The sequence below is a fragment of the Myiozetetes cayanensis genome, unplaced genomic scaffold (assembly GCF_022539395.1).
Source record: "Myiozetetes cayanensis isolate MyiCay16 unplaced genomic scaffold, myiCay2020 scf1, whole genome shotgun sequence".
Taxonomy (NCBI): domain Eukaryota; kingdom Metazoa; phylum Chordata; class Aves; order Passeriformes; family Tyrannidae; genus Myiozetetes; species Myiozetetes cayanensis.
Window position 1 is genome coordinate 73,381,485 of NW_026086604.1, and position 16,332 is coordinate 73,397,816.

Sequence of the window (16,332 nt, forward strand, 5' to 3'; positions counted from 1 at the left end):
TCAACTGGAGGACTTTTTTCAAATACTCTGAGCAGTTCATGGGCAATTTGACATATTTTGAGGAATGTGTCTGCTTTGAAATTTTTCTTTTGTTATCTGTGTTGAGCTGAAACAAAGTTCATCTTCCCTTTTATAGGTTAATGCACCTATTATTAAAGTTGTTCTTGACTTCACGTATATTTTTAGTGAATACTCAATAATACCACTTAAAAATGTCCCCTCAAGAAAAGCTCACATTAGTGAGTAGCAGTCAATGAATGCAAAGAAATTAAATGTAACGCTAATAAATATTAGAATTTTTTTCAGTCTTATTGCTCCACAATTTTACAGAGAGTGCTTTGGAGCCTGAAATGATCCTCCCAGAGTAGAGCAGAGTAAGGGATTTTATTTAAGTGCTCTCTACATAAGATCACTTCAAGGTGTTCCTGTTTGGTGCTTTACTTAGAGCATAGAATATTTAGATAACTTGTATTATAAACAATTAAACAATTAAATAAACAAATTAATGTAACCATTTTGTTGATGTTTTGGTTTGTTTTTGAAGGTTGGAAACAAGCACTTCCTTAGCTCATTATTATTGAAAAAAATTCTGTGAAAAACAAAACAAAATATTTTTTAAAATCATGTTTGGCTTCTTTTCCTAAATGTTCTTTTTGTAAAAGAAACCAAAATTCTTTTTCCTACCTGTTCATCCATTCGTGCAACTTTCTCCATCTGTTTAGAATCCCTGGTTATTAAATATTTATAGTGTATTTGTATATTAAATACTTATAGTGTATTTCAAGCCAATTACTTCAGGAGACAGCAATTAAGAGAAGTAAGAAATTTATATATAATAACTTCTTTAGATCTGCAATAATGTTTATATTTAATAACATTTCAAGTGGAGGATTAAATTGGATTAAACGATGAGATTACAAATTGGCCAGGTGGATATCAAGTCATTTCTGGAGTATCTCAAAAAATAGAGATGTTGCAGGCAGTTATTGAAATACAATTCCTAAATTAGCTTTTTGCCTCGAGATATGTATCAAAAAGTGGGAGGAGGAGTACATGAAATGTGTTGTGGAAGCACATGTGGTGCAGTAAAAGTTAATTTTTCTTTCAGTAAGATTAGATTAATATATCAAGTTCATAATTGACCTAAAATGTAGTATGAGCTTAAAATACGAGTGTTCAAGGTGTTATTACTGTAATTTACTGTTTGAAGTAAATTAATCCACCATGTCTCACATGAGATGCATACAGGGCTTCAGTCTTCAAGTTATAAAAGTGGACTCTGAATTTAGGTTAAAATGTTTTTTAAAAGAACAATATTAGTAGTGTTCAGAAGTGTAAAGCAGTGTTGATGATTCAAAGTTAAGATGACTAGCTGGAATTTCCTTTTCTCTGTTTAGGTTTTCAAAAATTATTCACAAAGTTATTCTTTATACCTTCCTCTTTCTGTTTATTAGCTGACTATATGTGTGGATCTTCTCTGCTATAATAGTTCATTGTGGGGGTTTTGTTTCTGTTGCATATCAAAGGCATCCAGTATAGAGAATAAACAGGACTGGATCAAACACATCCGCGAAGTGATACAAGAAAGGACCATTCATCTGAAAGGAGCATTGAAAGAGCCGATCCACATCCCCAAAACCGCACCAACAACAAAACAGTATCTCAAAAAATAGAGATGTTGCAGGCAGTTATTGAAATACAATTCCTAAATTAGCTTTTTGCCTCGAGATATGTATCAAAAAGTGGGAGGAGGAGTACATGAAATGTGTTGTGGAAGCACATGTGTTGCAGTAAAAGTTAATTTTTCTTTCAGTAAGATTAGATTAATATATCAAGTTCAAATTGACCTAAAATGTAGTATGAGCTTAAAATACGAGTGTTCAAGGTGTTATTACTGTAATTTACTGTTTGAAGTAAATTAATCCACCATGTCTCACATGAGATGCATACAGGGCTTCAGTCTTCAAGTTATAAAAGTGGACTCTGAATTTAGGTTAAAATGTTTTTTAAAAGAACAATATTAGTAGTGTTCAGAAGTGTAAAGCAGTGTTGATGATTCAAAGTTAAGATGACTAGCTGGAATTTCCTTTTCTCTGTTTAGGTTTTCAAAAATTATTCACAAAGTTATTCTTTATACCTTCCTCTTTCTGTTTATTAGCTGACTATATGTGTGGATCTTCTCTGCTATAATAGTTCATTGTGGGGGTTTTGTTTCTGTTGCATATCAAAGGCATCCAGTATAGAGAATAAACAGGACTGGATCAAACACATCCGCGAAGTGATACAAGAAAGGACCATTCATCTGAAAGGAGCATTGAAAGAGCCGATCCACATCCCCAAAACCGCACCAACAACAAAACAGAAAGGAAGAAGGTAAGCAGTATTTCAAATAATCAGAGATCTCTGTGTACACAACGGCACTCTTTCCTCTGTAGTGTTGAATTTCTAGTGACTTTCAGTGAATTGGACAAAAGCAAGAGTCATTTTGTCCAGCTTTATCTTATCATTAATTTACAGTTTCCTGTAATGCTGAATTTACTGAGATTTCTGCTCTGAACAGTCTCTGCCTTGTGTACATTCAGCCATTACAGAAGGGATTTAGAACTGCAATTCAGGATAGGTGTATGTACGTTTGGGATTTTTGCAATTCTGTGTGTCTTATCCAGGTCCTTGTTTTCCTTTCATGAAACTTGAAATATGTGACTGACTGTCCTGCTTGCTAGCTTTGGCTAAATGTCTGTGCAAGTTTCTTGCCATAGTTATGGCTGACTGGTTGTTGCCTTAATTCTACGTGATGTAGACCTTGAGCAAATGAGTCTGTTTTCTTACAGCCCTGAACAAAGTACTAAGTACTGAATATTTGATTCTTGGCATCAGTTGGTTTTTTTGGTGTCCATTGCTGCTTTGTCTACGAGTGTCTTACTTCTTCACAGTTACAAGTAGGGAACTAACATGTTACAAACACCACTGTTGTAATGAAAACTGAATTATTTGCAGAGATGGCGAGGACCTGGACAGTCAGGGAGATGGTAGCAGCCAGCCTGATACTATTTCAATCGCCTCACGAACCTCACAGAACACGCTAGACAGCGATAAGGTAAGTTCCCCAGACGTTGCTCTGCTCTGAGAGCAAATGACGAATCCCTTAGTGTGAGTTAGCATCCAAGATTAGTTTTTGGTAGCTGCAGAGAGGAGGTATGGAAATATTCAATCTCTTAAAAATAGCTGTCTGCAATAGAGAAAATACATTGATACCATGGGGGAGCAGGGGTAATAGTTTAAATCTGATAGGTCATAAAGAAATATGTTTGTTCCAAAGTGAAACCATTTTGGTCCCCTCTGTTCTGCAGTCTGTTCAAAGATTTGACCCAGTTTAAAAAGAAAGTTTTATTTTCTGTAAAATTTGATGCTGATGCACAGAATTTTTCCTAGTGTTAGTCTCAGCCTTTCTGAAAGCACGCCATCTGCTTTTTGTGTTAGCTTGAGGCTGGTGAATGTCACAGTTTCTGTTGTGAAGGAAAAAATACTACCCAATGTTCATGGGTTAGAGATTGAGTGTTCACTTTCTGCATGAAAGCTGATAGAAATCACCCAAGAGTAACCTGCAACCTTGTTGTATGATACTAGTGCTAGTGTTTCCTTTCCTCCATCTCTACCTGAAGATTCTGGCTGGGTTATATATTCTCATGGGTTATACCATGAGAATAGACAGCCAGAGTTTCTCCTGGGTGGAAGAAAGATACGCATCAAAAGAATAAAAACTCTTCTGAAACATGTATGTTAGTTGTCATGAAAATAAGATTTATGGCAAGTGAAAAGTGTTAGGACCCTGGAGGGAGGTAGAAATGGATAATAGAAGTTTATCAAGCAGAAGAATGAATTAAAACGTTGAAGCTGCCTAGCAAATTACTTGTAAATGTGGTTAGGGATCTCTGACCTGTTGCCTTCTTGGGTAAAATTGTTCTGATAAGCCATTCGAACTATGCAGATAAATAAGCAGTATTTTACAGGAATAGATTTTCAGAGTAATATTTTTACCATTCCCATTGAAAAAAATTCTTTTGATAACTTCTGTTTTACTACTTAATTCTTTGCATTCTTACTTAACCTTTTTAGTGATTTACAAAAATTGTGCTTTGTATGCTAGCAAACAGTTTAGTTTTTTTGTTTGGTTTTTTTTTTGCGTTCTTAAGAGTTAAGGTAATCTGTCACACTCAGAAGCAAGACATACTCTCTCTTTCCCTGATTGCTGGCTGAGATGTCAAGCTGTGGGTGTGCAGCCTGGCTGGATTGTGCTTCAATTTAAATGGAGGTGGTGCAATCCATCCCTGCCATGCAGAGCCATCGCCCTTCTTCAGTTGTTTGTGATGTACTGTTTACTGGGGTGAATAGCATGGGTTGTCTCCTGTTACCCTTCATGGTAATATTTCATATCATGTGAGAATTGCTAAGAAAGTTGGCCATGTAAAATGCCCTCAGGATTGTTTTCCAGTCTGACATGAGAAGGAGTCTTACCAACAACCTGTTCAACGGGAGTAATAAGTTAAAAGAAGGAGAAATGGAAGGAAGGAGAGATGGAGAATGCTTTTCATTATTTTCCCGAAAAATTAAATTTTAAATGTGACTGTAGTGTCGTTTTTAAAGTATTTTGGAGTTCTCACATTGGCATATAAGGTTTTTGTTAGACTTTTCTCTGACAAGAACGTCAAGTAGAAGATTCCCTGGAAGTTACTTATGTCATGTACTGTATGACTAAAGAAGGAATTTATTGGTTGGGCACTTATAAAAGTGTTAGCAGGGTAGCTTTGTTTAGTGTTTCTCTTATATGTTTTGGTTTGCTAAATACATTAAAAGGAGTACATTTTTAATCTGTTTAAAAATACAAAATAGCAATTAGTAACGAAGAGCAACAGGTAGAAGGCCAGTGAAATATGTAGGGTATTTTAACACTGTTGCTGAGCCTGAAATAATCTCTCACTTTGTATGTTGAGAATTTCTGCAGTCCATTTGGGGTTTGAAAGCCACTGTTTTCTCAGCCTAGAAGGCTTGAAGTACATATGAATGTCTTACAGAGATGGAGTAAAACAGTCTTACAGATGTTAGGTGCTGTTGGTGTCATTAGCTAGAGGAAGCAGTGGAACACCTCAGTCACATTTGGAGTATGTCCCAAACTGATATGGGAATCCAAATGAAGTAACATTAAGAATATCAAGTAATTGAAAATAGTATTAATCTAGTGGTAAAAATGTTTAACTCTGTATTACTTGTTATGCTTTTGCTGAACATTTTTCTGTTTATGTGTATTCACTCTTGAGATTACAAAAATACAACAAATATCAAATAGGTCACAGTATCACAGTAATCAACAGCGAAGCAAAACCATTCTTTTAGTTCCTCCAATTGTATGTTCAGACAGTTAATTCTTTTAAAATAAATATTTTAGTTAGAAGTGCTAAGCTATTATACAGGGAGAATATCAGGAGTGAAATCCTTTATCCAACAGTCAATACTGTTTCTCACCTCCTCAGAGATATACTTTGAAAGAACTAAAAATCCTTAGCCTTGGTAATAAGTGGCTCAATATTGTCCAGATGAGTTTCTTTCCTTGCATCCTGTTTTCTGACTTAATTAGAATTGCCATAACTACAGAGAATAACTTCATAATTAGCTTTTTTCTTCTCCACCCTTGGTTTTTAGGCTAGAATTGTAACTTCTGATTGTTGGCTCCACTGTTGCAGTACTGCTTTTCAGTAATGACTGGGATGATGCCATAGACCATATGTTTATAAAGCTGACATCGTTCCCAGCTTCCTGTCATTTGAAAACTGTATTGGAAAGTAGAATTAGAATTCAGAATCATCTTGGCAAATTAATGGGAGAAATTAATTGGCAAAATACCATACAATTTAATAGGAACATGTTTGAGCTAATGTGAATAGGTGGAAATACTTAAATACTAATGGAAACAGTGAGACTCTAGAATGGTTTTTTAGAGATGATTGAGAAGCTATAGAGGCTCACAAGCTGTTTATTGTTATAACAGTGTGGTGTAATTGGAGGGGACAAGGGAAGCAGCCATACATTGGCTTGTAGAAATAGGATGCTGAGCTGCAGGACACGGAGTCCTCATTACTCAGCACTTGTAAGGCTTCTGTTAGAGAGTGCATCCAGTTCAGAATTTTAGGAAATCAGTGGTCCATTGGAAGTGTTCTAGGGGAAAGAAGAAAAAGATTAATTAGGCATTTGCAAAACATAACTTACAAGGCAAGATAAAGAGTTAAGACTAGTAAGTCTAAAGAAAAAAAGGCAGGAAAAACTTCAAGTCTTTAAGTGTGTAACACTTAAAGAGTTACAGAACAGTCTTTTACCAGTGGATGGGATGGAAACAAAGGACTTATTTTTAAAAAGATTACAAAAATATTTTTTATGTGTATGCAAATATGAAATCCTAGAGCAAACTAATTGTGAAGCCTTGGGAATCTCCATAACTGGAGTGCTTTGAGGACAGTTTGGATAAATGTTAATGATTCACACAGCTGTAGTTGATCATGTTCTAAAGGGAGAAAATGAATTAGGTAATATAAGGTCCCTTTCCAGCCTGTTTTTATTATCATGGGATGTATCTTCATATTGCAAAACATGTTAAATACATCCATAGCACTGACCCATCTTGGTATATTAGAAGGTATAATGGAATCCTGAATGAAATACAAAATTTTTGAGAGAGAGATTTCTACTCTATCAAACCATCTCAGTTTTCTGCATGAATGCTCTTACTGTATCCTAGTCAGTAAATATTTTGCTTTGCACCTTTCGTAGTATTTCTTCAATGCATGTTCTGTAGCTGAGTAGCCAGCATTTTAGGTGGCTAATGAATAAAAGAGCTTCTTGGCCCATTCATTTGGTCTTTCAACAGTTTCTAGGCTCAGAACTTCATCTGATTTTTAACATGGTCTTTTGAACTTGATCCAGTGCATAGGAAATTAAATGGGGAGGCTGAAGGAAACAATGTAGGTCTGATAGGGGTTTTTCATGCTTGTATTCAGTGGTTTTGTAGATATGTGAAATAAACCAAACTAGTGTTTTGGTAGCTGAGAAGATGAGAGGCCTTTAGAAGAACTGTTGTAACTGGTTATCCTAAATAGTAGGAATCACGCCAGCTGCTGTGGGTGGTCAGTAGAGCAATATTTTATTTTTAACAAATTGTCTTTTGTGCCCAGCTGGTAACACTTTGTACTACTGTCGATGTGAAGTTGTATTTCATTTTCGTGCTTCTTTAAACTTGTGCGTAGTTCTTTGGAAAAGAGAAAAGGGACTGAACCAGCAGGAGACAACCAAGTATTTCATTCTGCCAGCTGAGTCTGTGGAAGAGAAAAGGCTCCCATCAGTAGAAAAAAATATTAGTAAAACAGCAGGCAAGGCTCTGAGTATAGACCTCTTTTCAGAGTCAGAAACCACGTCTGGTCATCTAGCTGGTCAAAGCAAAATGCTCTTTATTTGAGACAGAACTTTTGCTCTGTTCCATTTCTTTTCTCCCACAATGCACTTGTTTCCATTTTAAAAGGGGATTAAAGATTTCAATGCTTGAAATAATTGCGAAATCTTGTTAGCTTCTCTTTGCTTTCCCTTCTTCTTAATGTAAAATTACCATGGGATATTAAATTTAATTTGGAGTCCTAAGAGGAGGTTTATAGCCTGATTTAAAGGCTCTTTTATCTGGTCAGGAGTGATCTTCACACATAATGGTAGCAGATGAACTCTTAATGTGATGTCCCTGACTTCACAAACCTATGTGAGGAATGTACTCAGTGAATGAGTGTGTGTGCGTGTTTATGTCATTTGGGATTTTTTTTCTCTCTACAATCGACAATGATTAAAAGGCCCCAGAGAGGTGAACATAGGTGGTTAAGGTTAATTTCAGCAACAGCAAGACACTATGTCTCATGATAAGCTGTTTCATTAAACCTTGCACCTTTTTTAATCTGCTTTTCTGTTTCTGTCTGGCTTTTGTTTTCTCATCTTGTGTCTGTCTCTCCAGTTTCCATGTTTCAGACATAGCATCATTTATTTTTATCATGCATGATTAATTCAGTTTACATAAAGGGTTTCTTGAGAAGGATGGATAAAGTTTATAAAGCTTTTGTTGAGCCTAAATTTGGATTTAGGTGGTTTGTAACTCTTTTCCCTTCAGTGCACGTCAGTCTCCCGTTTCTGCTGTGCCTCTTGCTCTTCCCTCCAGCTAACCTAGAGAGCCTTGCCAAAGCTGTCCAACAACAGCTGTTGAGCAACACGCTTAATCACAGACACTCCTTGCTGTCCAACTGCATTTAATCAGTGTGAAAGATGAAACTGCTTCCAGAAGGTGTGTTATGGAGAGAAAATGAGCAATGAAACAAAGAGGAAAGCAGCTTTCTTACCACTACTGCAGTAGGGAGAAAGAACAGTTGTTAACCCAAAAGAAGGGAAAATTGGTAAATGCTGTTTTGGTCAGCTCTCCAAAATGATGTCTATGTGTGCTGGGTAGAGAAGTCATTGTTTTTGGTGTGCCAGGCAGTAGTGGAGAAGTCCTGCACTAAGTTTCATCTAGCATCTACCATGTTTGAGCATGGTGTGCACCTAACTACTGCATGCCAGAAGTGTCTTGCACACTTTACTGAAGTGTGATTGAATATTGCATTTCAGTGGAATACCAACCAGCTAGGATATCTGATTCCCACACAGTCTGAAAAACTAGGAATTTTTTGTACTTAAATAGTTTCTGATATGGCAGAAATTACAGCCTTTGTTTGCATTTTTCTTTAGCTGAATATTATATAAAATACTCAGAGAACATAAAATCTGAGCTATTTTCTGTTGTTTTATTAAGAGAAGGAGAAGAAAGAACATCTATATTACCAAAACATGTGGCCATTACGTCAGTCAAAAGTTATATTTCCTATTTGTAGGAAGAGAAGGCTCAGGAAGGCAAACAGAGCACCAAAGATATGCTCTTGTAGGTATTTAGGAAAAAATACAAGGACTAGATGCAGTTTCTGGAGAATGTCAACTTGTTACTATCTTGGTGCTTGCACTAGTAGGGATATGGACCTCCTGAGAAAAATTTCGTCTGCACTGGACACCTTGTGAAATCATACCTCATCAGCTATTTTGTTAGTCCCCATCAAGCATACAGATGGTTTCAATTGTTTCTGAGTTTGTCTGAAGAAGGCTGTAACATAAATCGATACCAGAAAACCAGGGAAAGCTCTTTATTTTTTTCCTCTTTGGCATAGTTTTGCATGGACTAAAAGCTAAGATAGTGGAGCGTAAGGGAACAGGAAACATTTTAATGAGGGAGGAGGTAGCATGTTTTGAAGATGTAACCCCCCTATAATTTGGGTATTGGGCCTGTCCGGAGAGACAGAGTAGAAGCAATGTGAATAATGTTTAGCCTGGATCTAAATGGGTAGAAACTGATTTATCTTCCTTAAACAGTAGATGTATGAGGGTTTTCTGCCCTTCTTGGCCCCAGCATTCCCATAAGAAAACTTTTCCCTCTTTGTAAGCACACACAAGCAAGGATAGCTGGTGAGATTAGCAAGCCGATGCCATGGGAAAGCTCTGGAGTTACTGCAGCCTGTCTGCTAGGAGTTATGTCCTGTCATTTATTGCAGACTTGAGGTAGAGAAGGTTGGAATTATCCTTTGATTCTTACTGGGATTTTGCTGGTTTTGTCATTTGCTCTAAAATTCTTGCTTGTTAACAAATAGCGTTATCCTAGAAAAGTTCCTATTCAGTGCTTCCGTTCCAGGCTTGTAACGAAAACTAATAAATAAGAAACAATGTAGTTTCTTATCTCCTTTTTCTAAAGCTCTTGGGATGTAGCTGGCAGCCCTGCAAGAGCCTTAACATAACAGTCAAACCAACATGGCAGGAACTGTGCAGAATGTTGATGTAGCACGTGCTTCTATACTTGCTGCAGTTGGAACTCTCACAGGGTATTTTGTCCTCCTTTGTCAGCACTGAGCATTGCAGGATTACCTCATGTAAGTTGAAGGAGTTTGCTGGCTTGCTTCAAAATTACTGAATTCACAGAAGTTGAATACCATCTGAGATCTGGTATGAATGTTGCACTGCAGCAGCCTGAGCAATAGAAATATTCACACATAAATAGCTGAAGTAGCCTGGAATGCCATTACTGTATGGAAGGAGAAGGGATTCCAGGACTGCTTACTTAAGTTGGATGGGTGCTTTGGCACTGAGCAATCTTGGGAACTTTGGAAAGTTTTGATAATAATTTTCATTTCACATCAAAGCAGACGAAATAATCAAAGAGAGGAAACTTAAGCTTAGGCAAAGTTATTCTAATGAAATGTTTAGAAGAGGGGGAGGAAAACCCTGAGCTTGCATGCTTTTAATTCAAGCTTGTGCAGTTTTATTTGGAGAATCAACAAAAATGTGAAAGTTGTAAGCCCATGTGAATTTTCTACCAAATAGTAAAGTATTTGGGAATCTTACGTGAAGAACTTTACACTGATTTTTATAATTGTGTATGGTCTGTCCTGAATGATTTTGTGCCCTGGAGGTGTAAACTGTGAGTAGGGTGGGAATAAGTCAGTAGGTTAATTTGAAAAAAGTCCCTCTTTCTGTCTTGAATTTACAAGATAACAAAGCTTATGAGTGACTGTATTTAGTTATGTCCAGCCTTTTTGTTGGAAATTATGACGCATAAAATATATTCTGAAGTGACGCATAAAATGTATTCTGAAGTGACTGCTACTTCAGCTCTTGGGATAAGGAGCAGTCTAGCAAGAAAAACTGCTTAAATCCTCCGCCCAGCACTGTCACAACCAGTGTGCTTTGAACAATAGGCAGAGACAAGCAGAGTTACAAATCTGTTCTAAAACGCCAGAACTGCCTGATTTTGAAATGATCTCTTCTTGATGTGGAAAGTCCCAGAAGCCTGCTATCTCATCCAAAATACAAATCCTGCCAGGAGTCCTAAATAGGTAACAGTGCGTGACGGAGGGTTTGATAACGAGCATTCATCTGGCTTCTCCTTGTTTTTCCCCTCACAGTTGTCTGGTGGGTGCGAGCTGACAGTGGTAATCCATGACTTCACCGCCTGCAATAGTAATGAGCTGACAATCCGCCGTGGGCAGACAGTGGAGGTCCTGGAGAGGCCCCATGACAAGCCTGACTGGTGTCTGGTCCGAACCACAGATCGGTCCCCAGCTGCGGAAGGCCTGGTCCCCTGTGGGTCCCTCTGCATCGCTCACTCTCGCAGTAGTATGGAGATGGAGGGGATTTTTAACCATAAAGGTAAGAAATTATGGAAACAAAGTCTACTCATCAGCAGCGTGAGTTTTGGGAAATGGGGAGAAAAATGTTGGTGTTTTTGCATTGTCTTGGTTTCAGCAACCATGCGGTCTATTCCAAGAATAAGCAGTTGGCAGTTCTCAGTGTTAAGTGAAAATGTGGCTCAAGATAGGGAAGACATTTAAGCAAATTATATATCATGGTGAAGAGTTATATAGATTCAGCTGCAGTGATAGGAAAATCTATACCTGATGTGTGCTGAAAGAGGAGAGGAAAGGAAATCTCCAGCATGGATTATCAATGGTTCCTGAGAAACCCTGCAGTAAGAAGTCATGACAAGATCAGGCTCAGTGATGGAAAAGGTAAATAGACTCATCTATGTGGCCTGGCACAGGTATTTTACTTAACTGAGTTTTTCAGAGTAGCAGTGGCATATTCATCCCTTTTTCTCCGAGGAGCTCTGAAATATTACTTTGGTTCTTTTCAGATTCATGAAAGAATATTCTTCTGAAGGGTGAAAGAAAAATCTTATGATTCTTTTGAAAGTTTTCAAGGATTTAGTGTGCTGTAGTCCTTTGGCTCTCTAAACTCCCCAGGCTCACAGAGTAGATTGTTACTAGAGAAAATGCTTGCTTCATTTGCAACTATTCAAGTTTGCAGGCTGTGAACAGAAAGAAATGTGAATTAAAAAAAAAGAAAAAAAAAACAACAACAAAAAAAGAGTTCACTAGAAGGCATTTTGTCACATGCTGCTTCAAAAAGTTTGTTATTGTGAGTAACAAGATTAGCAGACAAGTAGTGTTGGGGAAAATTTGTTTTCCAGCACACAAAATTTGGATTTTTGAGAGTTTTTCCTAGATATAACTACAATATTTTCAATTACTGGGTCCATTCCAGCCATTACAATTTTTCCCAGTTTTTTTTCAGACACTGTATAAATATTCTTGACTAAAACAGGAATGAGTCTGTGTTTCTTACATTAGGGGCATGCACAGCAGGAACTTACTGAATGCAGGGTGATTGAGGGGGAGGGGAGCTTGAAGGATTGAGCTGTATAGTTGTAATACTTCCTTGTCCTCTTGTGTCCTGTAACAATTTGGATAAAGAAAGCTTGCAGATGTTCTCATGGAAAAATTGGAAAATGTAGTTTTTAGGTATCACTAAAACATTTCTTCCTTTGACTAGGGGGTGAGATCATGGAAATGTCAATAGGATTTTTTTTTAACTACACTCACAGAATTGATAAATCCAATGTCCTTTGCAGCTAAGAGGCTTCACCTTGGAATGCAGAGGATTTCATTAGGAGAGGTAGATTGTACAGGACAATACATATATTAGATGAAGTATATTGAGCTTGTCAGACTCCTGAGAGACAGACAGACCTGGTTTTGTGTTTGAGACATTACTTTTATTAACCAAACCAGTGTGCATAACCTCTACTGCTTTTTTTCTTCAGCATTTGTTTAGGGAGAATAGGGCAGAGCATTTTGAAGTTACTTTACTTTGTTTAACATGGTACTTTGAAATAAAGAGCATTAATTAATTATATTAATCACGGAGAGTGAAGAAGAAGAGAAAGCCGTTGCTAGAATGAGCATGATTTGCAGGGTTGAATGCAGCCTCAGAAGTGCCTTCTGTCACTGCCACAGGCTTCCTGTGGGATGTTATGGTATGCCATCTAAACCCCAGCTGATAAGAAGCAGCTGCTGATTGTTTATTCCCACATTAGTGGGTGTCAGGCTTCAAGAGATGGATGTTTAATTTGTAAAGTTTCCCGTGCGTGTGACTTAAGTCAGTGTGAACTGTCTTGAACATGCAAACTATTATATAATGTTAAATAATCTAGGGAGGGGTTAAAAAAAAGGTACTTGAAACCACTGGATATGTTTCATTTTGGTCTCTACCTCAACTTTGCATTGCTTGAAAGAGTTTGATAGTCTTCATTTTACAGAGGGATTACAAAAATTAAGCAAAACCAGTGGAGTGCTTTGATTTTATTTTTCCCCCTGTAGTGAAAAGTACCTCAGACAATCCCCACAAACCAGTTATTCATCTCAAGTACTGTATTTGATTAAAAATCTTTAAATAAAGCATTGGGGAATATGCTAATCAGAAGAATGGAAAAAACAATTAGATGAGCTTCTCAGAACTGTTCATTGTGGGCATTGATTGAGGTAAGAATTCTTAAAAAAAAAAACAAACAAATCCTGTAACAAAGAACAAGTGAATGACTTACATAATTTAAGGCAGTCCATGTTCTTGGGTGGATGACTTTTAATGTATGTCCTAGATTTCTAGTACTTGATTCTGTAGCTTTAGTCTTTTTAATACAGATTTTTTTTTCCTTTTTTGACCATAATTCAGTAAAACTTTCAGAGTTTTTGAGAGATTGGACAAATTAGGATATTGCCCCCTGGAATTTTTAGGTCTGAAAATACACATCATATGTGAGACTTGCAGAGTGAGCATCAGGTCGGAGTAATTTTGTACAGTTCATGGGCAAAGCCATGTAGATATGAGTCTGGAATTTTTGCATGTCTCACATCACAAACTGTTGCGAGAGGCTGAGGGAGAGAAGTTTTATGTATTGTAGAAAGAGAAATAAGGAGGTCGTCACCGACAGAAGTGATAGCGTTGGCTACTTGGATGTTGCGTGCTGAGCCTATACAGATGGCTTGTTGAATAGAAGAGTTTTGCGCTCCTTTCAATGTCTATGGGCCTACAATCTTGATCTTTTCAACAGTGTTTATCAGTACCATTTGCCAGTGAAACAAGTTGGAAAGCCATGGCATATCAGAGGTGAAGGGAGCTTCACAGTTTTGAAATGGCAAACCTTTTGTAGTTGACAGCTGGTTCTTAAGTTGTGTCAAACTGCATTCCATCACTGAGTACAGAAATGTTGGGTGGTACTTAATGCCTTAAATAATCTGAAACTATTATCCAGAGTAGGGGAACGTGCAAGTTTATTAAAGCAGAAACTATCTTCAGTGAAGCCTAGTTCTAACAGCTGATCTTGGTCATTCCTTGTCTGTCTACATATTGTCTGTCAACAATGAAAGGTAATGTTGTTCTATTCTCATGTTAAAAGACCGCCCCAAAAATGACCCTCATCATTTGCCTACAAGTGTAGGTGTTACTTCTGTTCTACGAATGTGTATTATCTTAAGAATCTAATCAGTATCAGTAGGTAAAAAAAATATGCAATTACATTATCTACAATCTCTAAGATTTTATACTAATTAGCTTATCAAAAACTTTGTTAAGCGTATGAGGAAAGCATTGCTCAGAAAAGATGTTAACTAGGTAGATAGTAATTCAGGGGAGGACTTGATTGCAGGATCCTGACCTCTTGATTGCTCTACTTGATATCAAATCTATTTTTTTAAGTTATTTGGGTCATTTAATCAAGTTATGCAGTTTATAGATGAATACATTTTAAAAAAAATCTAGATCCCTTTTATAATGAGGGGAAAAGAGAAACAAGTGGGTAGTGAAGAGGCTCAATAAGAGTTGGTGCACTCTACAAAAAATAAATCACTAGCTCTGGAAGAACATGTTTTTCACAAGTAATACATAAGGCAACATTTTTTTTACAATGATTTCCCACATGTTTCTGGGCGTGGGGAAGAAAGAATTTTCCTGTTGTTTTATTTGGTGCTTCTCTTTTTAACATGCATTTCTTCTCATTCTGTGGTCCATCTGTTTTTATAACGTGCAGTTCTCTTTTGTTTGCAGGGCATTTATACTGCCACTGGGCTTTGGGTAAAGGGCAAGGGACAGGATACAGTGTAATGTAATTGAACATGTAAGCTTAGAAAAATTTGCAGCTATTTAAAATTGTTTGTGAATATCTTGCCTGTTTAGATCACAAGTTCACTGTCTTTTCCAAATTCATGGGTACTTCTGAAGAATTCCTGATACCGCATCATATCCCTTCTGTAGATGCTACTGTTCAGAGAACTATAGAGGCTACAACAAGTTTCTGATCATGAGGCCACATTTATATGTCTTTTTTAGTTTATTTTTTATCCCTTTTTTCGGGATTTTGGGGGGACCATGTCTAACTGCCAATTCATGTTGCTATCTGTTTGTTCCAAAAATTGTCCACAGAGGTCTTTTATTCACCTGGAGGTACAATGTCTGCCTGTTTTATACAGTTGTGTAATCCAGGGATCTGTGTAGGTTTGTTCAAATCTGAGAGGCTGGTGATGTCTTAGTGACATAGTGCCAAACCACACAACTCTCACATACTGAATGCTGGCTTTTGATTTTACTCTCAGGATACTGTCCTGACTGGTGCCATAAACAGAAAAAATGTTGTTTCGGCAATCTTTTTTTTTCTCCAGCTGTAGTCTCTCTCAAAGAATATACCATAAAAAGGAAGATCAAATGGCTTTCCAAGACAAAGGTTGGCAAATTTGTTCAAATAGCCATGTAGTATTAAGCCATTGTCTACACCTGCAAGATGGGAAGGAGTGTTGTAGGGTAGGTGTCAGAGCTCTTCTTTAATTCTGTTCTAGAATTAGGAAACAGAAAAATTGCATGGGTGATCTAGATATGTTTCCCCAGAAAAGAGAGAGATTTTATAGCAGAAGCCACAGAATGGGTAAGATAGAGTCTTGAATTTGTTCCGTTAAGTAAGCTTGTGCTTGTACAACTGGAGACCTTCTATTCAGAATATTAATTTTCAGTGAAAGGGGAAGGGGAGAGAGTAAAGGTAAAATGTCTCATGTGTGATCAAGAGCTTTGAAAGTTATGGTTGAGAAATGGAGTGTTTCATGCTGAGTCCAAATACTTTTTTATGTAGGAAGAGGAAGCTCTAGATAGCAGCAGCAGAATTTGATTGAGTAAAATCAGGATCCAGTTTGGATAATGGAAGAAGGATTCCCTGTTTGTAGTGGAAGAAAATAAGGGCGACTTGGGCAGCAATTGTTTGCTTACAAGCAGAGGGAGGCTGTAGAAGGGGAGGATTTGCTGTTTTGAAACAGCGAACAAGCGAAGCATGGGCCATGTGTGAGGAAAAAGGATCCCCAC

At 37.3% G+C, this 16,332-nt stretch overlaps 1 protein-coding gene across 1 annotated transcript in view; it reads left to right on the forward strand.

Annotated features, from left to right (window-relative positions):
• The window catches only part of TRIO (trio Rho guanine nucleotide exchange factor), a 251,538-nt gene that overhangs the window by 173,764 nt on the left and 61,442 nt on the right, over positions 1–16,332 (forward strand). Inside the window, 3 exon segments of the mRNA XM_050315905.1 lie at positions 2,231–2,373; positions 2,998–3,097; positions 11,058–11,301. Coding sequence (XP_050171862.1) covers positions 2,231–2,373; positions 2,998–3,097; positions 11,058–11,301 — 487 coding nt within the window.